The sequence below is a fragment of the Engraulis encrasicolus genome, chromosome 22 (genome assembly GCF_034702125.1).
Source record: "Engraulis encrasicolus isolate BLACKSEA-1 chromosome 22, IST_EnEncr_1.0, whole genome shotgun sequence".
Lineage (NCBI taxonomy): Eukaryota > Metazoa > Chordata > Actinopteri > Clupeiformes > Engraulidae > Engraulis > Engraulis encrasicolus.
Genome location: NC_085878.1, coordinates 42,675,296 through 42,700,845, shown reverse-complemented (window position 1 = coordinate 42,700,845; position 25,550 = coordinate 42,675,296). Strand labels below are relative to the sequence as shown.

Sequence of the window (25,550 nt, the reverse complement as noted above, 5' to 3'; positions counted from 1 at the left end):
AACCAGCTACTGTATGCTGACCAAGTGACCCATTATCAGATCAAGAAAATCTCTCTTGTATTGCCTCACTGTATCAATTAAAATGGACTCGACTGTATTTTACTTGAAAATAGACAGAAAAATAAGCTTGTTGAAACATGTGGGGCCCTCAGCTTTGCTGTGTTGACGTCACTGTTTGGTATTTTTTTATATTTGTTTAATAATCGTTTTTATTTTTTATATATTTTCATTTTTTTTGCTACGCACAAAATACATGTGTTCATTCACAGTTTTGATTCCCTCCCTGTAAAAGTTCTGTAAAACGCCACAAAAATAAAGAGAATTAATGAAATGAGAAGTTGAGTCCACACTTTTGGCCTGTACTGTATGTGTAGTCTTCAAAGTGGTTGGAAAGTGGCTGTTTTCTGTGTTTACTGCAGGATAACAGTCTACCAATCACATAGCAGTATTTAGGTAGCTCATTCCAAGGACAGGGGCGGGGGAATCTCACCTGGTACAGTTTTTTTGGACTGGTGTCAATGAACGAATGCAGCATTTTTCCATATTGTGTTCAAACCTCTCTCTCTCTCTCTCTCTCTCTCTCTCTCTCTCTCTCTCTCTCTCTCTCTCTCTCTCTCTCTCTCTCTCTCTCTCTCTCTCTCTCTCAGCGTTTGGAAGAGGAGAAGGAGGCCACCATCAGCTGCCTGGACCTGATCCTGAAGTGGTTCACGCTGCGTTTCTTTGACACCAACACCAGTGTGCTGATGAAGGCCCTGGAGTTCCTCAAGATGCTCTTCCTCGCCCTCAGCAAGCACGACTATCACCTCAGCGACCAGGAGGCCACCTCCTTCATCCCCTACCTCATGCTCAAGGTAAACGACGTGTAGCGCGCACTACATATAGGCTGCGTTCCAATACGTGACCTTGCGTCCTCCACTTCTGCTTGTGGCTTCGTACCAGAAAGTAATATGTCATGATGACCTCACTGGGTGACAACAGCTCGAAGAGGGGATGTCTGCGCTTCAGCCTTGGTGGTGCTCACCGTCGAGGACAGCAGTATCAAGACAAGCTGGGCTACTTCACAGTGACAACAGAGAGAGTAGATAAGAGAGAGGTTCCATTGGCCCATTGTTTCCGGGTTCTATTATTGCAAGGGGGAGGAGGGTGAAATCCCCCTTTAGGCAGACCTAGGCAGACCTAAGGACTGTTCTATTCAATGCTAGGAGTATTATGACACGCCCCTTTAGGCAGACCGGAACCTGGTCATGTTAGGTGCCCATAACAACCTATTACAATGGCATATCTCTATATACTTAGAGAATCTCTGGTGACGAGACCCAGGGATGACTGGAGCACTGACAAGAGCATCATAGTTCAATATCTCTCAAAAGCTCAATTGTAAAGTCATTTTCTCATTTGCAAACTGGATGGTGAATGAAGAATAGTCCCCCAAAAAATGTTTTAGCTAGGAAGACAGCGGGGAAACTTATTTGTTTTCTCCACAGAGGAGGGGCCAGGAGGCGGGGCAAGGCCACAAGCACAAGTGCAGGACGCAAGGTCACATATTGGAATGCACCCATAGTAACATATAGGGTGCATTGCATTCCAATATGCACACACCCATCCTCCACTTGTGCTTGTGGACTCCTTGTCCCGCCTCCTCGGAGAAAACGATAATGTTTCCCAGCTGTCAGCCTAGCCACAACATTCACTATCCATAGGCCCCATGCTTGATTAACCCAGCCCTCTGTTCTTCCTTCTCCTCCTGTACAGATGGGTGAGTCTAAGGATGTGGTGCGTAAGGATGTGCGTGCCATCATGAGGTCGCTGTGCAACGTCTACCCCGCCAGCAAGATCTTCCCCTTCCTCATGGACGGCACCAAGTCCAAGAACTCCAAGCAGCGCGCAGGTGAGCACCGGAAACTACACACACACACACACAGACACACACAGACACACACAGACACACACAGACACACACACACAGACACAGACACACACAGACACAGACACACACACACACAGACACACACACACACAGACACACACACACAGACACACACACACAGACACACAGACACACACAGACACACAGACACACACAGACACACACAGACACAGACACACACAGACACACACACAGACACACAGACACACAGACACACACACACACACACACACAGACACACACACACACACACACAGACACAGACACACACACACACAGACACACACACACACACACACAGACACACACACACACACACACACACACACACACACACACACACACACACAGACACACACACACACAGGTTCATGAACAGATGGACACACAGACAAGGCTCAACTTTATATGGGGATATTTGGTCAAGTTGGTATGTGTGTGTGTATCTGTGTTTACCTTATTAGTGGTTTATTAATTTATGTCCATGTACATCAATGGACTTAGTGGAGAAAATCTGAAATAAGCTTTTCCAATTACTAACTCAGCTGTCATTGGCAGAAATTCCTCGACTACAATGATGAAAGTAAGGCACGTTTTCCCAGTGATCATGTACCGACATTGTTCAAATGTGTTTGTCCATTGAAGCTGGATAAATGAATGCAAGTGTATGTTTGTCTTTGCGCAGAGTGCCTGGATGAGTTGGGATCCTTGATCACTTCGTTTGGGATGAACGTGTGCCAGCAGGCGGGAAACAAGTCTCTGAAGGAGATCGCGAGCCACATTGGCGACCGCGACACGTCCGTCCGCAACGCTGCCCTCAACACCGTGGTCACGGCCTACAACGCCTGTGGAGAACAGGTCTACAAACTCATCGGCAACGTGAGTACCCCAGCACAGTCAGGGGAGGCTTGGGGCAGAGTTGCTCAGTTGAGAGTTGCTCGGTTAGTTGTACCCAACTGCACTTATAAAAGTCAAGCTCCAAATTCCTGGTCCAGTGGCTTACAACTAAACTCCATTGACTAACATGGTCTGGATCAGGGGTGGGGAACAGTTTTCATTTGAGGGCCAATTTTCAATTTTTTATGAATTCCTCCAAGGGCCGCACTATGAACACAAACCAGGACTTCCCCCTGCATTAAAGGTAGCCACCTTTACAACAGACCCCACTTTCACTAGGTCCCCTGAAAATATAACTTAAATGCAATTTTTAAAATTTCATATTTCTTTGTCAGGGGCCGTAAACATTCCCCACCCCTGGTCTAGATGAATGATCCAGACATTAATCCCTCAGACGTCTCACCACAGCTGTGGCTTTCTCCTTTCGCTTGTGCTTATACCAATGACAAATGGCAAGCTGAATGGGATGGCTGTGTGGACAATAAGTTGCATGAAATAATATGGAACACTGTTAAACAATTATTTAGTCCTTTTCATGTAGGAAACAACGTATTTAATCTTTATTTATATGGTTGTTAGTTTTGTAAATGTGATGTTTTCTTTCTATCTGTATTGGCCATGACATAACCATAGCTGCTGAAATGGCAATAAATGTAATCAAAGTGTAGTGGAAACGCGCGCATCCAACAGAAAAGCATCAGCAGGTGCCAAATTAAAAAGGTTGACACATGTAGGAGTGGGAAAGGATCTGCACACTGCTTGCAAAAGACTTGATTTATTTGGAGCAACGTTTCGATCACAGATCTTCTTCAGGCATCGGAGTCTTTTGCAAGCAGTGTGCCGATCCTTTCCCGCTCCTCCAATAAATGTAATCAATCAATCAATCAATCAATCCTAAACCTGATGTTCTCCCGTGTAGCTGTCTGAGAAGGACATGAGCATGCTGGAGGAGCGCATCAAGCGGTCCAGCAAGGCCGCCGCCCCCACGGCCCCTAAGCCAATCGTGGAGAAGGGCAGGAGGACCAGCGTCCGCAAGCCAGCCCTGGACGAGACCACGTCTAAAGCCAGGTCAGAATCACTGCTGCCGCCCTTCTACAAAATCTGGCCCTAAAGCTGACCAGTGATTGGACAGCTGGACCGAATCCTTAAATGCCAAATAAATTACTGTTGTTGCAAATGAGGACGGTCTGTGTGGGAGCTTTTTTAAGGCTGCTGTGGCGGTAGGTAGTCTATAGTCTTATGAACAGGATAATAGTATTGTATTATACCGTTGTAGACTGGTAGAGTGCAATAGAGGTGTATGAATATGTTGCTGCTTGTAGGTTTTTAGTCAGCGCAGGAAGAGGCCAGGGGTGAATTTCTCAAAACCAAAGTTGCTTACTACATTAGCTACTTCGTTGCTTTCAATGCATTTTCCCATTGGCAACTACCGAAGTTGCTAACAGGCTAACAACTTCCCTTTTGAGAAACTCACCCCAGGTCAACCACTGCCACTGAGTTTGCAATTGCTGCTGCGAATGAGTAAAGCATGTGAGCTCTTTATTCCGAATTTCATACCACTGCCCACACTGTGATTTCATACCACCTACGTCCCATTATGAAAGTACATAAACGCTTCACAACTTTTACACATACACAGTACTCCAAAAGACTTTCTTTTCATATCCAACATTTGCATAGATAATGCTTTTAGACTTTGTAAGGCCGTGCTGGTGTCACACTATCATCATGCCGCATCAAGTGTTCAAGCGCTAAAGAGGTGTACAGCACGAATGCGCTGCTGCTTTCAGGTTGGATGCATATCGTCATGACAACTTGCCTTTTTTTTTTGGAACATTGGTGGTCAGAGGCCGACATTTGGGGCATAGTTGGTAATGCACATGGCTCGGCTTCGGCTCTGCACATTGCTCGGCGTCGGCTCTAGGGGTGAAGATAATCTTCAGTTTTCACACTTTAAAAAACATTTTAACGTCATTTCTTTTTACGGAAGTGGTCATGGAAATTCAGGGGTTTTTTGGGGTCTGGAAAGTCATGGAAATCATGGAAATTTATACCTGAATTAGATTGGGAACCCTGTCTTAGGCTATAGTATGTGCGGTGCTGTCTATGGTTTTATAAGCCATTGTGGGTGTGCCTATGTCGATGTTGCCTACATCAGTCTAATGGGCAATGTTTTGTTTATTTGTCTATATGTGTTAACGTGTGCACCCGTTCAAACAGCTCTACTCTACTGTGCGTGCCCGAAGAGCCCCAGGCTCCCCCCGCCGTGCCCGAGGTGTTCAAGCTGGACTTTGCTCAGTTCGAGAGCGACCCGAATTTCGACGCCCCCGTGGGCATGCCCCAGCTCACCCTGCACGACTGGGAGGACCCGCTGCTGCAGCCCGTGCAGATGCCAGTGCTCAAGTAAGACAAAACTACACACACACACACACACACACACACACACACACACACACACACACACACACACACACACACACACACACACACACACACACACACACACACACACACACACCACCTATGGTACTGCACGACTTGGAGGACCCGCTACTGCAGCCCATGCAGATGCCAGTGCTCAAGTAAGATGAGACTGTAACAAAAAGAGAAAAGGGAATGCTTCACTGGGTCCTGTATCCAGTTAGTGAAAAAGGGTGCTCATCAAAAAAAACGTTGGCGTCCAAACTGCTATGAAAAGAGAAAACACTATTTAGGCACTCCTTGCTAAAGTTAAAAAGCCTTTATTAAACAATGGATATGTAGCCATTGTTTAATACATACTTTTTAGCTTTAGAAAGGAGTGCCTCAAATAGTGTTTTTATCTTTTTAAGATAAGACAGTGACCACCACTGCCACTTACCAGATCTTTGACCTAATGGCAGTATCTTATGATGAGTGCCACTGCTTGTTATGTCCTGCAGGTCCAAACAGCTGGGCGTGGCCCTCTCCCACGAGGACCCACAGGCCACCACAGACTCCACCATGAACTTCGTCATCACGCAGGTGGCCAGCACCGACATCGAAACCAGCATCCAGGCCCTGGCACAGGTAACCTCTCCAGTTTACAATAGTCACAGCATTCAGTAGCTTAGTACAGGGTTTCCCAAACTGGGGTGCCTGCACCCCTGGGGGTGCGTGGCCTGCCATAAAGGGGTGTGCGAGCTGAATAGAGCAATGCCGGATATGTGAGGTTTTTATCCAGCATTAATGAACATTAAGTAGTTTTTAATAGTATGGTGCATTATATGCTGGAAGGGTCCATCTGAAGTGTAGTTTAATTCCAAGACTATTGGAAAAGAGGATTTCCCAAAACGACTGTGCATAATGTGCAGTGAATCTATACTTAAGCGGCCATCGGCACACCAAAATATTCGCTCAGGGGGTGCGCAAACCACATTGAAATGTACAAGGGGGTGCGCAGGGGGAAAAGTTTGGGAACCCATGGCCTAGTAAACTAGCCTTACCCGCCAGTGTCCAAAATTATTTTTGATTGAGTGGGTGTAGCCTCCTCGGACAATGCCCCAGGCCCTGAAACTGGTTGGCCAATCACTACACAGCAGGCTTGATTTGATTTTGTTTTGAATCTTTGGATGCAATGCGGACATGGTTTTGAAGGAGTGACGACAAAGCGTTGGCCAATAGGCACAGACACAGTTTGAAAAACAACGGGTTGTTCCCATCAGCAATCTTCCAATGTCTCATTGATTGGGCCCAGACAAAGTATTTACATAAATCTCACAATAAGTCTGGCTTGTCAGATAAAGCATTCAGGCTTTCTCTCAGGGATCCGTTCTACTCTAATCTAGTCTACAACTATCTTCGCTAGCATCCATGCACTGTTCCAGGAGGGGTATTCCAAAAACGTTGTTAAGTGGTAAACCTGGCTAAATTAACCCACCGGACGGGGGAGACCTGCTAATAGACAAATCAGTGGAGAAAATTACAAATGGCTTAACCTGGTTTACTAGTGAGCCAGGTTCTTGGAATACCCTTCTGTCCAGTGAAGAGCAGTCACAACATTCAGGCTTCTTCCCAGGGAACAATTATAAATCTACTCCAGTCTAGTTTACAACAATCTTTGCAATGCAAGCATCCATGCCCTGCTCCAAGTAGGCTACCTACTCTGTTGTAGAGTACAATATGCATTTAGCATTCAGGCCTTCGGCCAGTCACTGCATTCTGGCCCAGCAGGATATCTTGTAATATGTCTTGGAGGTTTTGCTGGAAATTTCTCCACTAATGTGAACGCTCCATACCGTCATGATTTATATGGACAAAAAAAGAACTTTCCATTGCCGTTGCGGTGTGTCTTAGTCTCTGTATGTCTTTGAATGTCTGTTCATGTTTTTGTTTTATGTTACATGTTCTGTAAAGCGTCTTTGGGTATTTAGAAAAGCTCTATACAAATTTGATGTATTATTATTATTATTATTATTATTATTATTATTATTATTATTATCATTAATTAATTGTATTAAGTGATTAACAATCTTGCCATTTCTTGTGTGTGTAGCTTGATGAGGTGCTGCGCCGGGAGGGCAAGGCGGAGGTGATGGTGGGCCACGTGGACCAGTTCCTCATCGTGGTGCTGATGCAGCTGCAGAGGCTTTCCGGTTACCTGGGCGACCAGCACATGCCCCGGCAAGACCTCTTCCGCCTCTACAGCTGCCTCATTGGCACCATGCTCTCCGTGAGTACCGAGTAGCCGTTAGGGCTGAAAATAATAATCGAAATGTATCGATGCTCTGTGAGTACCAAGTAGCCCTGCGTGCATATTCGTTTGTTCATTTGTCAAAGTGCATTTACTATATCCGCTGTGATCACTCTGTGTATCTGCATGTCTACAGACCTGTGTTTGTGTCTACTGTGCTTGTGTCCATTCATTGAAGATGCACACGCCTGTAAACATGCACACAAAACATGGTGGAAATGTTTATTCAACAGTTCAAAGCTCCATGCACAGCTTCTAGGTGCTGGTAAGCGCAGGAGTGTTCAATACTTCAAAAGGAAGAAGTTTACCGCACACTTTCTCGGCTTTATGCTCGTTTATTCAGAGCAAACAAAGTTTTTCGCCTCTGCGCATCATCAGGTTCGCTCAGGTAAACTTTCTTTTGAAATGGTGGAAATGTTGTTTGATTTCCCCTGTGTGTGCCGTCATATTCCTCTTTAGTTGTGGTACCGGGTCAGTTTCTGGTTTAACATTAGGTTTGCATCACTGTCTGTCTTGGAAAGGTAAAACGCAAACGCAACCTCTGCAAACACAAGAACATCACTTTGAGTCTTCTGCACCTTGCCAGGGGCCATCTCTAAAGGCTGCCCATGTGTGAAATCCCTTTGCTGATTAAAACGCCAAAAAAATGCATTGTTCTTTAGCCTGAACCTCCATTTGTAAAACTCTACAGCAGTATCGGTTGATACTGGTCACAGTGTGCCAAGTTAAATTTATGACACGGGCTGGTCTCCTGACGACACACCTATAGCTCAGTTGAAGGGGGTAGGTTTCCTCGTGATCGTGAGTTGCATACTATACATTAGTGTTTCTCAACCCGTTTTGAACAAACGCCCCCTTGGCCTCATCACAAGCCTGCCAACACCCCTTTGACCTCATCATAAGCCTGACAACACCCCCTTTGTATAAAAAATGAAATGGACTAATCATAGAGGTAGAAAATAACACTAGAGGTGACACTGCAATTCGCGACAGCACTGGGAAATGGCACATGAAGCTTCCCAACTTAACGGTGTGAATATGAAGTAACACATCAATCAAAGGCCAGATTTGAAATGTCAGAGTCGATAAAATACATTCAAAAAAGAAATGATATATTTTATGAACATATTTAGCAACACACTTCAACTATTGTCCTTGTATAGTGTGTTGATGGACATTTTCACATCATTAAGCCATTTTTGACAGAGGTGAGCCTCCTTCTCCGTTAAGTTCCATTTCTCTGATCTACCTACAGATAATGGCCGCTACAGATTGCCGTAAAAAGGGGGGCGGGGTCACCTCTATGGGACTAATGCCCCCCAGTGGCATCTAAGCACCACCCCCTCTCAGCTGTATCCTTCTCAATACCCCCCCCACCCCCCTAGAGCTCCCCAATGCCTGCAGGGGGGCTGTACCGCCCCCGTTGAGAAACACTACTCTACATGATGTAAAACGGGAGCAAAAGCCCACCAAGATGCCGCCGTTCTATGAATGCGTGTTTGGTGGTCTGTATAAAGAGCTGTGTGCCAGATGTTCTGCTATGCTACTGGGGTTACATGGCCATGCCACTTAATTTGGAATGTTTGTTCTAAGGCAGGGTTTCCCAAACTGGGGTGCGTGCACCCCTGGGGGTGCGCGGCCTGCCATAAGGGGGTGCGCGAGCTAAATAGAGCCTTGGTGGATATGTGAGTTTTTATACAGCATTAACGAACATGAAGTAGTTTTTAATTGTATGGTGAATTGTCCATCTGAAGTGTAGTTTAACTCCTAGACAATTGGAAAAGAGGATTCCCCAATACAACTGTGCATAATGTGCAGTGAATCATAGTTGTGTGGCCATCAGCACACCAAAATATTTGCTTATATTAGGGGGTGCGCGGACCACATTGAAATGTACAAGGGGGTGCGCAGGGGGAAAAGTTTGGGAACCGCTGTTCTAAGGCTATATGTCAATGTGTGTGTGTACCGGTAGTTGGTGGGAGTGGACCTAGTGCGTGAGGGGTCTGCTGCAGTGCTGAAGGACCTGACGCGTTCTCTGATCTCGCTGATCGTGGACCCCCGCGTGGACAAGGGAGAAGACGGCGCCCAGCTCACCCGCTCCCTGCACCTGCTCCTGGGGCACCTGCTGCAGAAGGCAGACCCCAACAACATGCTCAGGTAGGTGAGCGGTGCATTCGGCACCTACACTCTCTGTTGCCTGCCTTGAGTGTATTCGTAATAATATGAAAATAGAAAATAAAGTCCGCACACCAGGCTCCCATTTCTTTACATTTAATGTGACGTTTCGGGCAGCATGCCCTTCATCATGTCTGAGGAAGGGCATGCTGCCCGAAACGTCACATTAAATGTAAAGAATTGGGAGCCTGGTGTGAGCACTTTCTTTTCTATTTACATGTGACTTTGCAGGTCCTGCACCCAGAATATTTTTTGAGACTGATGTGTGTGTTTTTCCTACTGAACTTGCATTTGTAATAATACCCATCTATCTTGAGCAGGAATCCCCTGCAGAGGAGACGCTCAGTCTCAATGGGACCATCCGGGCTAAATAAAGTTGAAATGAATGATTGATTGGCAGGGTCAATCTGACGCTCTTCCTTTTTCCACTTGGAGCAGGCGTCACTCTTAATTATTTAAACTCTGAGGGTGCTGGCCCAAATGTTCAATTCAATGTTTCAAGAAGGAGGCCGCACCATGCATAAGTATTTTTATTGCACGTTTACGTAACGCATTTCGCCTTGTGCCTTCTTCCAGTGTGCACTGTTATGCAAGGTGCTGCCTCCTTCTTGAAACATTCAATCTGACGCTCTGAAAACTATATATCCACGCTATGGTTAGGAAGGGAAACGAGCGCTCTGCTCTTGATAAAAGAATGAAAGCTTGTGTACACGAATGGTTTCAAAATCAGAGCTTGGAGTGGCTGTTCATGAACGTAGCCCTGCATGTGTAGTGGGAGTGTGAACGTGCTTTGCTGTAACTGTTAATGTTCCTCTGTGAGCTTCACTTTGTGCATAGAAAGATTTTCATTGTCTGATGATGATCTCATGCCTTTTGTGTCTCTTTTTAGTGCACTAATTCTGGAATTAAAGGACCTGATTGATACAAACGCTGTGTCTTCACCAATTGCAGAAATGGTCATGAAGGTATGACCTGTGTTTCATTTATTTGCCTCCTCACAAAGAGCTCTGCCTTCGCTGCCTGTTAATGTTACACCAACAATGTGGTTGTCCCTCACATAAGCAGACTAGGCATTCTCCTCAGGTGTTAAGATCTTATGGTCGGACAAGGGGCCTATACTACAAAGCTGGTTCAGGAGTAAAACGGGTTAATTTAAAAGTAAATGGTCTGATTTACCTCTTAATTTAACCTGCTTCACTCCTGAACCAGCTTTGTAGTATAGGCTCAAGGTCTGTCCTAAGCGACGACGGTTGAAGGACAAAAACTTGACATGTGTACCATATGCTCCTCTTCCAGTGTCACTGGCGCTTCATCAAGTTCCTCCCAGACAAGATTGAGGAGGTGAACCTGGACCGCATGCTGCTGGACATCCACAGCATCATGAAGGTGTTCCGGAGCGCCCGCTTCACCCAGCAGAAGAGCGACATGCCCCAGAGGACCATCAAGACCCTGCTGCACTCCATCTGCAGACTGGTGGGCCCAGAGGTCAGTAGCTTCTCTCTCTAGCTCTCTCTCCATCTGCAGACTGGTGGGCCCAGAGGTCAGTACAGTAGCTTCTCTCCCTCTAGCTCTCTCTATTTCTTTCTTTCTCTCTCTTTCTTTCTTTCTTTCTTTCTTTCTTTCTTTCTTTCTTTCTTTCTTTCTTTCTCTCTCTCTCTCTCTCTCTCTCTCTCTCTCTCTCTCTCTCTCTCTCTCTCTCTCTCTGTCTCTCTCTCTCTCTCTCTCTCTCTCTCTCTCTCTCTCTCTCTCGCTCTCTCTCTCTCTCTCTCCTCCCCCTCATGATCAATGAAGATTTTGTGATCGTCAGTCATGTACAGTGCATGTATGTATGGTTGTGGTTCTTGAAGTCCATTACTACTTACTTACCAGCTTGTATCTATTTAACTTTGTTTATTAATATGATTTACTACTTGTGTATATATTTTGCCTGAGGCAATGTTTTATTTCTTGGCAGATTTTGAACCACTTGACTCTAATCGAGGACAAAGGCGAGTCCGAGTTGGAGACGTATCTAAAGAAAGTGGCCCGTGACAAAGATGGCAAAGACTCGGTAGTGTGCTTGTTACCTTTTCTTTCCCTACAAATGGCCTTCCTGCTTTTCATCATTTGCTTACTGAATAATTAATCTAATACCTTGTGCTTTTTCCATAACCAGAAGAAATCCAAAACCAATGAGATGCTTGACGCAATCTTCAAGAAGATCCTCTCTAATGAGAACGCCAAAGAGGTAAAGTAATTCATTATTGTGTTCTATTAGAGTTAAAGAATTAACTCCAATACAAGATCATTCTTCAATTCACTGCTAGGTGCCAGAGCAACATATTCCATATGATCTGGCTTTACCTGTTTAATTGCTTTAGAAAACCCGGTTTTTGGAACATGGCACCGAGTTGACTTCTGCACCCAGGTTGCCCATCACTGAGTATGTGACTCTGTGGACGTTTATACCTGCCTTTCGTTTACTTGGCAACCCTGCGATAGGGACTTGAAGTCGCAAAAGTCTTACAGAGTGGGGAGTTTTGAAGACAACACGGCTTGTGTCTTAATCTAAATGACAAAAAAAAAGGTTTGCGTTCCATACACCTTTACGTCACAAGATTTTTGTATCTTTGGCCCCAATAGTGAGGTTGGTTTGGTAAACCAAAGGCACTTTTGATAAAATGTTATTTCTTTTACACTGGCAATCACCCTTGTGTATAAGGCATCGAAAAATTGAAGAAGAGACACTGGTAACACTTTATGTTAATGTCTGCTTATAAAGACTTAGTAATCAATTAACTAATGATGAACAGAACATTAACATATGTTTTTATTATTTTGTTCATACTTTATTAAATATCTACAAACATGTTCACGATTTCACAAATCTTTTAAGAGTATTATTAGTCATTTACAAACAATTTGTAAATGTTTGATAAATATAAAATATTAACTTAATATTAATATTAACATTTACAAGTCATTTACAAACATTTGTTAATGCTTTCTTCATCATTTGTTCATTATTTACTAAGTGTTATTAATGCTTTATAAGCAGACATTAATATAAAGTGTTAGAAACGTAGCCTAATAATGTCTTCCCTCCCCCAGGGCCTGGCGAGGCTGCTGCAGTACAAGAGGAAGCACCCTGAGGCTGACCTGAGCCCCTACCTCAGCAAGCTGCCCCCTAACCTCCTGCAGCCCGTCGAGAGACACCTGAAGGCCCTGGCCAACGCCAACGCAGACAAGAAGCCCACCGCACCTGGCAGCCAGCGCCCTGCAACAGGTACACACACACACACACACACATACACACACACACACACACACACACACACACACACATACACACACACACACATACACACTGGCCACTGCAGACAAGAAGCACAAGGCTCCCAGCAGCCAGCGCCCTGCCACAGGTATACACACACACACACACGAATTCGAGACGATTCGTGTAATGAATTGTTGAGAGGGGACCATTCGAACAAAACGTTGGACCATTAGTAGAAGGCACGGGGCGTTTCGTGCAGTACCTGAGGATTTTTCGTCGAAGACCTAAGGACGTTACGTTCAACCCATGCAGACCTTTCGTTTAACTGGGCAGATGTTTAGTTTAGTCTGCCTATTTTATTAGCCTATTATTTTTATATTTTATCAAACTTGTGTGCCTACCACCACAATGCAATGAAAACAAAAATCGAACCATGTAGAAAGTGCGTGCGTGCGTCTCTATTTTTTTTAAATTAATTTTTCATTTTAGTTCAGTTTTTTATCATTAGGCCATTTCATAGCCTATTTTATAAATATACTATATCGTAGCGGACTGCCTCTGCCTCCTCGGAGTGAGATAGCAGCGTTACCCCCTGTGCACTACATCTGTCTATATATATATCTGAGTTATTTCTAATGTGTTGGTTACTGATTTGTATTCATTTTTGGAAAGGTAAAGGCAGTCTTATTGTTGCCTAGCTGGCGCCCATGTCATAACTTAAAACAGTCGGTTGCACCGCCGCTACAATACCGACGAAATGTTTTAAAATGTAGGCTTACAACAGTAATAGGTAAGGGATAATGTATTGTCCCACATGACTATAAGAAAATATTGCCTATACGGGACGAATAAGACCCCCGATGCCGAAGGCAGAGAGCTGTTATTCCGCTCCGAAGGAAATATATTTCCGTAGTCATGTGGACAATACATTATCCCGCTTATCCCGCCTTTACCAACATTAGAAAGCATAGAATAGCCTACACAGTTAACCAGTAGTTTATAGTAACAGGTTTATTGCCATTTTATAGCGTGCGCAAAGAAAGATAGAAAAGAAAGATATAAAAAGATATAAAAAGAAAGAAAGGAGTCGCACACTGGAGCTGAATGCAGAATCAAAAGCTGTATTAAACAAAGCCGAAAAAGGTAAATAAAACCGACAGACAGGGGACAAACGTTTCCGGTCTAGTCCATCATCTTCATTCTCTTCTTTTTAATTATACTGCTCTTGGAATTACGCACCGAGCGATACGCTCCGGATAAGACATTGGCGCGGACGTCACCCCACCATTACGCACATAATTTAAAAAGGTTAACAAGCAACAGAGTTTGGCTACTTTCTAACTTGTTACAGCCACATTGCGCTTCAAACTGTTTGCAGGCTGCCTCGTTCGCTGCGCGATATCTACCAAACTCGGGTTCATAACAGGATCATTTCTATCTGATCAGCGACAGTGTTATTTTTTCTGCCTCATGCGCGAACTATTTATTGTCATTCAGTTTGTGCCATTATTAGGCCTATATGAATCGCGGGTAAATCAGTTTTACCACATATTTAGACTTCGAACAAAAGAAATAGGCCTAGGACACACGGGAATAATAGGATATAAAATAGGCAGCCTGACTGGATCGATGGACGATTTCCAACAATAAAAGACAGGCTATGAAACAATAGGCAGCTACCAGCTTATTCAATTAATAAAACTATAGCCCAAGAACATGAGAGAGAGAGAGAGAGAGAGAGAGAGAGAGAGAGAGAGAGAGAGAGAGAGAGAGGAGAGGAGGGGAGAGAGGAGAGAGGAGAGTGAGGATAGAAGAGCGAGAGGATTACTGAGAGAGAGAGAGAGAGAGTGAGTGAGAGAGAAGGTAGAGAAGGGAGGGGAGAGAGAGTGAGAGAGAGGGAGAGAGCGGGAGAGAGAGGTAGGGGGTTATAGGAGGCAGAGAGGAGAGGGGGAGGAGAGGGGAGAGGAGGGATGAAGGAGGAGGAGGAGAGAAGGAGAGGAGGAGGGATGAGAGGGCAGAGAGGAGAGGAAGGAGAGAGGGAGGGAGAAGAGGAGAGGAGGTAGAGAGAGATGAGAGCAGAGGGGAGAGGAGAGATGATGAGAGGAGAGAAGGAGAGTCGGGAGAGAGAGAGGAGGGGATAGGGAGAGAGGGAGGAGGGATGGGGAGTGGAGAGAGGGAGGTGGGAGGAGAGAGAAGAAGAGAGGAAGAGTGAGATGGAGTGAAGTAAGAGGAAGGCGAGAGAGGAGAAGACGATGAGGGGGATGGAGAAGAAGATGAAGAGAAGAGGGGAGGGAGGGGAGATACGGGGAGAGAGGAGAGAGAGAGAGGAGGAGTGGAGGGGAGGAGAGACAGAGAGAGAGAGAGTGAGGAAGAGAGTGAGTGAGCTATGAGGAGGAAGAGGGAGGAAGAGAGAGGGGTGAGCGGAGAGACAGATTAGAGGAGAGAGAGGAGAGAGGAGACAGAAGGAGGAGAATAGAGAGAGAGAAAGGAGAGAGAGAGAGAGTGGAGGAGAGGAGAGGAGAGAGAAGAGAGAGATGGTAGAGGAGTGAGAGAGAGATGGTGTAGAGTAGAGAGTGAGAGAAGAGGAGGGGAGGAGAGAGGAGAGAGAATGAGGAGAGGAGAGAGAGAGGAGGAGGTAAGCGGAGAGAGAGACCCCCCCCCCCCCCGAGATGGAGAGGGAGAGAGAGAGGGAGAGAGCATGCGATAGGAGGAGAGGGGAGAGAGGAGACAGGAGCGGGAGAGGAGAGAGAGAGGGAGGAGCGGAGAGAGGAGAGAGAGTGAGAGAGAGAGAGAGTAGAGAGAAGGGAGAGGTGTAGGTGAGAGAGGAGGAAGGGAAGAGGACGAGTGAGAGGACGGAGGATGGAGGCGGTGAGAGAGGAGGAGGAGGAGAGGAGAAAGGAGGAGTGTGAGAGTGAGGAGGAGAGGGGGAAGAGAGGAGAGGGGAGAGTGGAGAGGCTAGAGGACGGGAGATGAGAGAGGAGAGAAGAGAGGAGAAGGAGGAGAGGCGGAGAGATGAGGATGGAGAGAGGACGAGAGGAGAGAGGGGAGGGAGTACGAGAGGAGAGGGGAGAGAAGGAGGGAGTGATGTTGGAGGAGGATGGGAGGAGACAGGGAGGGGGAAGTGGGAGACGAGAGAGGGTTGACAGAGAGGACGAGAGAGAGAGAAGGAGAGTGAGGAGGGAGAGGAGGAGAGAAGAGAGAGAGAGAGAGAGAGGAGAGGGGTGGTGATGTGTGAGAGGAGGATAGGAGAGTGAAGACAGGCGTGTGAAGAGGAGAGGGATGAGAGATAGAGGAGAGAGAGAGCGGGAGAGAGAGAGGAGGGATTGAGAGAGGGAGAGAGAGTGTGGGAGGGAGGAATGGAGGGCGTGAGAGAGTGACCGTAGAGAGAGGGAGGGAGAGAGAGAGAGAGGGATGAGAGAGGGAGATAGGAGGGAAGAGTAGAGAGGAGGAGTAGGGCAGGAGGAGATGAGGAAGAGAGAGGAGGAGAGAGAGAGGAGGAGAGGAGAGAAGACAGGATGGAGCGATGATGAGTGGAGATAGAGAGGAGAGGGAATGGACGTGAGAGATGGGGAGGTGAGAGAAGTGAGAGAGTAGAGAAGAGAGAGAACGGAGGAGAGTAGAGGAGGAGTGGTGGAAGAGGTAGAAGAAGAGGAGAGACGATCGGAATGAGGAGAGAGGAGAGAGAGAGAGAGGGAAGAGAGAGGAGCGAGGGTGAGGAGAGAGAGACGGAGAGGAGAGAGGAAGGAGAGTAGGGGAGAGAGAGAGAGCAGGAGTGAGAGGAGCGAGGAGAAGCTGACGCACGAGAGAGAGGCGAGATGAGAGAGGAAGGAGGAGGGAGAGAGGGATGAGGGGAAGAGAGGGAGAGAGAGAGAGTGAGAGAGAGAATAGAGAGGGAGTAGAGATAGATGAGAGAGAGAGAGGAGAAGAAGGAGAGGGATGACGAGAGGAGATGAGTAGAGGAGCGTGCGAAGAGATGAAGCGAGAGAGAGTAGAGAGTGGGGAGAGATGGGAGAGAGGAGGAGAGAGACGAGAGGGAGTATGAGAGAGGAGGAAGGAGGAGGAGATAGAGTAGAGATGGATGGAGAGGAGAGGATGAGTGGATGAGATGAGGAGTGCGGTGAGAGATTGAGATGTAGGAAGAGGAGGAGTTGAGGAGAGGAGAGAAGAGAGACGAGAGACGTGAGGTGAGGAAGGAGAGAGGATGGATGAGAGATAGAGGAGAGGGATGAGACGAGAGGAGAGGAGGAGAGGAGAGAGGAGAGGACGATGGAGGAGGTGAGGATGAGAGAGAGATTTGGAGAGAGAGGAGAGAGATTGGAATTTGGAGGGAGATGAGGTGATGAAGGAGGAGGAGGAGGTGGGAGGAGTGGAGGGGAAGGAGCAGGAGGGATTGGGAGAGAGAGAACAAAAAGTGAGAGGGGGTAGGAGATGAGATGATATGGAGGGAGGAGAGGAAGAAGTGGAGGGAGGCGGATAGTGGGGAAGTGGGGGGTAGGAGGAGGAAGATGAGATCGGAAGGAGATGAGAAGAGGGTTGAGGAGAGAGAGAGGAGGGATGGGGACGCGAGGAGGGACGGACGGAGAGAGCTTGGGAAGAAGGTGAGAGAGCGAGAGAGATGGAGAGAGCGAGATGAGGAGAGATTTGTGGGGATGAGCGATGGTAGAGGGTGGGAGACGAGAGAGGGATGGTGATGAGGTGGTGGAAGAGGGTGAGGGAGAGAGAGAGAGGGTGGAGAGAGAGGAAGGGGAGATAGAGGAGAGGGAGGAGAGGTGAGAGAGAGGAGAGAGAGAGAGAGAGAGAGAGAGAGAGCTGTCCTATGCAGTGTTAATGTAACGATTTAACTTCTCTCTCTCTCTCTTTACTGTAGCCATGGACTTAACACAGGTGCATGGGTTCTGTAATGTTTTCAACACTGTTATATAAGCCTAGTGTTCTGGTTCATGCCGAACTTTGTTGTCAAAAAATGTAAGGGCGTAAACGTAGGCTAAATTGTCAAAAAATTTAACGACGTAATCGTAAAAACAACAACAACATACCAGTAAAAACGAGTAAGTACATTTTATTTATAGATTTACATGTTTAAATCAACAAAAAACAAAACTTAACAGCTGATTTAGGCCTATTTAAATAGGCTAGACAAAACCGTTAAAATGAACATATTTAAATAGACAAAACCGTTAAAATGAGCATGAAAAAAGCTGATTCTAAGAAAACCCGTTAAAATGAGCATTAAAAAGCTGATTTACATTTCTAATATAGGCAGACTGAAGGGACCTTTAGTTGAAACCTAAGGATCTTTAGTTCAATTTTAAGGACCTTTCGTTGGCTTTTGCGGTAGACGGACCGTCCTCGACTAAAGATCCCCTGCCTTATACTAATGGTCCAACGTTTTGTTCGAATGGTCCCCTCTCAAGAATCCATTCGACGAAAAGACCTGTACCCACACACACACACACACACACACACACACACACACACACACACACACACACACACACACACACACACACACACACACACACACACACTGGCCACTGCAGACTAGAAGCACAAGGCTCCTAGCAGCCAACGCCCTGCAACAGGTACACACACACACACACACACACACACACACACACACACACACGCCACTGCAGAGAAGAAGCCCATGGCGTCTGGCCGCCAACGCCTACATAATTGGCCATAAATGTTCAAACATACACCCATGTCTGGTAGTGTCGCACCCCACATTGGCTAGTCATACTGATCAGTTCCAGCAGTGAATGGCACCCGTTACACAGTGCCACACCGCTGAGCATCAGCACAACACAACAGGTAGTGCCGTTACTCGGCGGCGAGCATCAACGCAGCACAACACATCAGATAGTGCCACTACTCAGTGGCGACCGTCAACGCAGCACAACACATCAGGTAGTGCCACTACTCAGCGGCGACCGTCAACGCAGCAAAACACAACAGGTAGTGCCACTACTCAGCGGCGTCAGTCAACGCAGCAAAACACAACAGGTAGTGCCACTACTCAGCGGCGTCCGTCAACGCAGCACATCAGGTAGTGCTGCTCACGAGTGCCTTTCTCTGGTGTCTCTGTCTCATCTCTGCCTGCTGTGTTGCGCTCTGCTTCGTTCAGCTCCGATTGGAGCTGCATGCAGCCTCTGATTACCTATCTGCCCGTGCTCAGCTCGGCAGCTGCAGCCAGCTCCTGTCTGCCTGTGTGTGTGTGTGTGTGTCCTGTCTGCCCATGTGACAAATGGGCCTGTTATGATGGAGTAGCTGGAGGAGGGTTTCCAGGAGTAAAGGACCACATGGGCTGCTGTTGATGAGGCCAGCCGCACAATTACCATCTTTCTTCTTTAGTTTGGTTTCTGAAGTCGTGGGGCTGGGTTTTTTTGTGTGTTTTTTTTCCTTTGTTTTTTATTGTACTACCATGTTTGTATGGTGATCAGAAGTATCCTTTTTGTTTGTCTTATTTTTAATTATTTTTCTTTTATTTAATTTTTTTGCTTTTTCCACGTATAATCTCCTCAATTTGTTGTGTCTTTTCTTCCTGTCTCTCCCTCCCTCCATCAGCTCCAGCACCGCACAGCAGCACGGTCGCCATGCCACAGCAGCCCACACAGTCGAGCGTCTCCGTCTCCAGGAGCCACAGACCCAGCATGGGCACGGGCATGACCCGCTCCGCAGGCGAGACCAGCACCGCCCACCTCCTGCAGCGGCTCCAGGCCACCAGGCAGAGGTACGGCCTGGAGATGCACCGATACACATTTTTTCACTTCCGATCCGATCCCGATATCTAAATTTGGGTATCTGCCGATACCGATACTACTCCGATCCAATATCAAAATCACATACAGTGCCATGAGAAAGTTTGGGCACCCTTTTGGAAAATCATTACATCGGTTTATTTCTCGTTGAGCTTTAAAAGTAGCAACTTCCTTTTAACATATGTTAAACTGTAGGGAAAGAGAAACAATTCAGCAGTGGAAGAATTTTCATTGGTGTTATAGAAAGAATTTTATGTGGATTTAAGCAAAAATATGCGTGTGCATAAATATGGGCACCCCAAAGAAGGTATACCATTAATATGAAGTAGAGCTCACCTTTGCTGATCTAATGGGCTTGCTATACAAGAAGACAAGTTCCAACTGCCTGGTGCTACTGAACAGTTGACAATTATTCTATCCAGAACCCCTCTAATTCCGTCAGGTTACTCATCTGTCTTCTTTAGACATCCTGGTTCAAATAAATTCATTATTTTTCAATGATGGTGATATCTCAAGATTGGTATGACCATTTCAAGACATTGTACTTGTTGTTTTGCATTAACTCATTGTTGAATTTTGATCAGTGCAGTGCAAACACTGTCCTGCTGGAAAGTCCAAACTCTGCTCAGCTCTAATTTTGTGACTGACACTTGAACATTCTTTTGAAAAATATGCTATTTGAAAAGAATTAGTGAGGCTCTTAACTGTAATAAGTTTTACAGTGTGTATACTATCCACGCAGACCTATAGTAGGGTGTGTTTTAGACCAGAGGTCATAGAATTTATGGGTGCATTTTTTGCCACCTCCACCTCCCATTGTTACAGTCAAATAACTCTAGCTCAGTCTCATCTGACCACACTATGATTTCCCAAAATGCTTTTAGCTTGTCCAGATAAGCTCTCTGCATAAGTTTAACAACTTATTTCTGATGGATACACAGGAAAGCCTTTTTATTCGTCACCCATCCAATGAGCTTTTGCCTTGTGAAAAGTATACGTGGAAGGACCCATGTCTAAGTCTCCACTATCAGCAGCTATGGTCTTGTAATTCTATGGAGGTGTTCTGTAGTGTGCCTGTTACCATTCTTACCATCCTTTAGCCATGCCCTTTTAACAATGTTTCAACAAACTACAGTTTGTTCAGAGCCCACCATATTCCACTCTCCAAGACAGAACTTATGACGAGCCTCGTCTGCTATTTTGTATGATAAATAACATTTTAATGACCAATCATGTCTGTCTTGGTGACTGAAGGGATTCCAAAGTCATTAAAACCAGTTTGTGCTGCAGAGGTGAGCTCTACTTTATATTAATGGTATACCTTCTTTGGGGTGCCCTGGATAGAATAATTGTCAACTGTTCAGTAGCACCAGGCAGTTGGAACTTGTCTTCTTGTATAGCAAGTATCAAAAGCCCATTAGATCAGCAAAGGTGAGCTCTACTTCATATTAATGGTATACCTTCTTTGGGGTGCCCATATTTATGCACACGCATATTTTTGCTTAAATCCACATAAAATTCTTTCTATAACACCAATGAAAATTCTTCCACTGCTGAATTGTTTCTCTTTCCCTACAGTTTAACATATGTTAAAAGGAAGTTGCTACTTTTAAAGCTCAACAAGAAATAAACCGATGTAATGATTTTTCAAAAGAGTGCCCAAACTTTCTCATGGCACTGTATATGCATGGGTTTAGGCCCAAGCAGACTATTTGGTCAGAAAAGGGAGTCAGAAGATAAACCAATTAATAAGCAAAAAGTAACAAGTAAAAAAGTAACAATCCCTTCCTGAAAACTAATATGCAAGTGTTATGATTTCAAATTAACATTGCACCTGACTCAATAGTCTCTTTTCCATTGGGTTCCGCGTTCCGGTGCGGGCTTTATAAATATTCATGAAACTTGACGGGGGGTCGATGGTGCTGTCTCGCACGCATTTCCATACAACAGGGACTAGAACTGGGCCGTATGATCAGCTGCTGCAACTAGCCGCGACAACACCGTGTTTTCACGCCATGGTGAATCTAAGCCCTAATCTAAACAATAGGACCTATATAGGACTAAATATAACCAGCGATCTCCTTCTCTTAGACCCATAGACATGTGTTTGGGCTTGTTCGAAAGCTGCGAATCTTAGCTTTTCATAGGTTTTTACGGAACGTTTTTATGTTCTTTCAATCCAAAGTTATATAACTTTAAGCGGCCGCTGTTTCAAGTGAAAAAATAGCGCTTTCCAACCATTTTTTTTACCTCGTCATTTTGTTTTCGAACAGACAGCGATCTCCTTAACCTAGACCTACAGACATGTGTTAGGGCTTGTTCGAAAGCTGAGATTCTTAGCTTTTTACAGGTTTTCACGGAACGTTTTATATGTTCTTTCAATCCAAAATTACATAACTTTAAGCGGCCGCTGTTTCAAGCGAAAAAATAGCGCTTTCCAACCATTTTTTTTATCTCGTCATTTTTTCCGAACAGCCAGCGATCACCTTAACCTAGACCTACAGACATGTGTTAGGGTTTGTTCAAAAGCTGAGATTCTTTTACAGGTCATGGCTGTGTTCTTTGTTCCTTCGAATAAACCACAGTTGTCTTTTTCATTTGAAATTTTCATTTTTAAATGTAATTTGATAACAGCAAATTCGCCATCCCTCTGCAGGTTCGTATATGAAGATATGTGCAATGAAAAGGGCTACTTTAGTGTGCCCTATTTTGCATGGTGGTAAAAAAAAAAAACGACTTCTCACAAGGAGGAGGCGTGGAGCTTTGGAAATAGCGTGATTTTAAAATAATAGCCTAATAGGCTAATAATATAACTCCTTGGCCAAGGACTGGAGTTAGGCTACTTTAAAGAACATGATAATTGCTTGAGCAAATTTTCTCTGTCTACTGTAAAAACTGCCGTCAGAAATCCTAACACAGGCAATGTAGCCTAGTGGAACTCAGCTCCGCACGCCTCGAACCACGTCTTTCGCGATTCTATAATCGCCCCTGTTTGAGCCCTGTTTGAGCTGATGATGGGTGTGTATGGGTGGAGTAAATGCAAAAAGAAAACGAAACCACGCCCCAGCAGTGCGCAGCCCCGTTCTAACAGGGCTAGTCGAAAAGGGGCTAAAGTCTGTATCAGGAAAATTCCGATATTTTGGGAAAATTACGATCCGATCTTTGAAATATGTTGATATCTGAACCCGAACCCGATACCGATACCGATATCCCATCCCTAGGTACGGCCTGGAGAACGACCAGAACAGCCGACCCAAAGGCACCGAGGGGGGCATCAGCGGAACCCAGACTGGCCAGAGCTTGGAAGGGGGAGAATACACGGGGACGTGCCAAACCACGGCCCACTATCTCGAGAGATTACAGATGCTGAAGCAGCGATACGGCCGCGAGAACCACACCAGAGACGATATGGTAGGTTCATTGTTAAGTTGCGTATACTATGTGAGCTTTTTTTGCGCGTGTTCATCATGTTTGCTGTGTTTCTCAATCCCATCTCACAAAAAATGGAGTTGAAGTCTGCATAATGATGGTCAATGGTTGTCATCACCATGTTCTAGTCTGGAGTGTAGAATCCAATGTGCCCTCACCGGTTTTTTTTTTTCTTCTTCTTTTTTTCTCAGTTATGTGTTTTTTTGTTTTTTTTCTTTCCGCAAGGTTATGCAACGTGCACTTTTCGTCAAGCCAAGTGCATCTACTACACACACACACACACACACCATGAACGTACACCCTTGGCAGTTCAACTGCTTGGATTTAGAGCTCCTTCAAGTTCATTTTTCTTGTAAATGTTCTTCTAAAAAATTGAAGGGGGAAAAAAAATTACCCATTTGTTTCCCCATCCTGTCTTCAGAAGCCCTCATCATCTATCCAAGTGCATCAACCACACACACACACACACACACACACACACACACACACACACACACACACACACACACACACACACACACACACACACACACACACACACACACACACACACCATGAACTGCTTGGATTTAGAGCTCCTTCAAGTTTATTTTTCTTGTACATGTTCTTCAAAAAAAAAAAAATTGAAGGGGAAAAATTAACAACACTTTTTTTGTTTTGTTTGTTTCTATCCTGTCTTCAGAAGCCCTCATCAGAGGAGGCGAGGTCTCCGCTGAGTGCCCTGGCCTCCATGTCTCCTGTGGGGTGTTCTCCCCTCGAGCTGCAGCCACACAGTCACATGCTGAAGGAGACCCAAGAGCAGAGGACACAGGAGGCCACCACCACCTCCTCCTCCTCCTCCTCCTCCTCCTCCAGCTCAGCTGCCCTCCCTCCCAGCCTCAGTGACCTCAAGAAGAGGCTTGAGAAAATAAGGGCCAACATCGTTTGATGCTGCTGTTGCCTTCTGTTGTGTTCTATCTGTGGTGTTGTATCCGTTTTGCGTCTTTTGTGCGTGTTCCCCTGTCTGTCCAGATTTTTTTATGTGTTTTTTTCCTGTAAACTGTTCAGTCTTTTTTGTCTTTACTGCTGTGCTACTTTTTAAAGCGCCTGATCATCAAGTATTGCAATAAAGTATTTGGAAATGTTCGCAAGTGTCTGTTTGTTGTTCTTGGTAATTGAAATGCAGACATGACTACTGGCTGAGCTTGTTGCCTGTGCATTATGTTATAGCTGATGTATGAAGGTTCAAAGGTTCAAGAGACATGACATTAGTTGCAGTGGGATAGACCTGCCTTGCTTAAAGGGGTAATCCCGTGTGAGATGGCTTACGTTGTGTTAAGAGGTGATGATGAGCCCTAACTTTTGTCACATACCTTGCCTCCATAGGTCCCCTACATGCCGAAGTCCGAGCGCTAGTCAGTATTCCAGAGCTAGGTGAAATTTAGCATCTGCTGTGATGGACCGGCACCTGTTTAGCCATCGTCATAAATCTCTACTTTCCACCCATTTACGAGGCTCAAAGTTGCTCAATACTTCATTCCGCAGAGTCGCAGGGTTGTTGAAATCGAGGCATAGAGAACTTTGCTAGTGCACAGTTAGTTTACAAACAGGGCCCTTTGTAGAGGTTGCGTCACAGCCCCGCTACAGCCTGCACCACAGGAGCTCTGGGCGAATAAGTGGCCGTCAGTCATGGCAAATAATAAGTAGGCTATAAACTTTATAGCCTACTTATTATAAACTAATAAAGTCTACCACTGAAAGTAGCCCACAATAGACTATGGGAGATGGGAAGAAGTTAAATGTTTATGGTTATTTTATGCTATTTTTGAGACTTTTCCAGTTATTTTAAACTTTATATTAAAGGGACACTGTGAGATTTTTAGTTTTTTATTTCCAGAATTCATTCTGCCCATTCACTAATGTTACCTTTTTCATGAATACTTACCACCAGCACCAAATTCTAAGTATTCATTATGACTGGAAAAACGGCACTTTTCATGCATGAAAAGGGGGATCTTCTCCATGGTCCGCCATTTTGAATTTCCAAAAATAGCCATTTTTAGCTGCAAAAATGACTGTACTTGGACCATACTAGAAAATATTTGTTTAATACTCATTAAACTTTCATGTAAATATCAAATTTGACAATAGGCAGCCCAATTTCAATAAGCAGCATAGTTGCAGTACCTTTTTTGACCATTTCCTGCACAGTGTCCCTTTAATGTTAGGTGTATTTCATGAAGGAGAGTATGTTCTAAGTGTAGCGATCAAAGCTCTGGGAGTCTTGCGACATTTAACAATCAGGCAACATCGAGTCAGCTTTTATTGTCAGTTTCTTCATATGCACAGGCCATACAAGGAAATTGAAGTTGTGTTTCTCTCTCTATACCAGTGGTCCTCAACCTTTTTTGAATG

At 45.3% G+C, this 25,550-nt stretch overlaps 1 protein-coding gene across 1 annotated transcript in view; it reads left to right on the top strand.

The window, feature by feature from the left end:
- The window catches only part of LOC134439185 (cytoskeleton-associated protein 5-like), a 67,840-nt gene extending 43,559 nt beyond the window's left edge, over positions 1–24,281 (top strand). Inside the window, exons 30-45 of the mRNA XM_063189070.1 lie at positions 648–851; positions 1,753–1,888; positions 2,613–2,806; positions 3,744–3,892; positions 5,045–5,227; positions 5,746–5,872; positions 7,338–7,514; positions 9,508–9,692; positions 10,600–10,675; positions 11,007–11,195; positions 11,665–11,760; positions 11,866–11,937; positions 12,801–12,975; positions 19,534–19,699; positions 22,949–23,138; positions 23,839–24,281. Coding sequence (XP_063045140.1) covers positions 648–851; positions 1,753–1,888; positions 2,613–2,806; positions 3,744–3,892; positions 5,045–5,227; positions 5,746–5,872; positions 7,338–7,514; positions 9,508–9,692; positions 10,600–10,675; positions 11,007–11,195; positions 11,665–11,760; positions 11,866–11,937; positions 12,801–12,975; positions 19,534–19,699; positions 22,949–23,138; positions 23,839–24,084 — 2,565 coding nt within the window. The 3' untranslated portion in view covers positions 24,085–24,281. The remainder of the gene's footprint in view (positions 1–647; positions 852–1,752; positions 1,889–2,612; positions 2,807–3,743; positions 3,893–5,044; positions 5,228–5,745; positions 5,873–7,337; positions 7,515–9,507; positions 9,693–10,599; positions 10,676–11,006; positions 11,196–11,664; positions 11,761–11,865; positions 11,938–12,800; positions 12,976–19,533; positions 19,700–22,948; positions 23,139–23,838) is intronic.
- Positions 24,282–25,550: the final 1,269 nt, after the last annotated feature.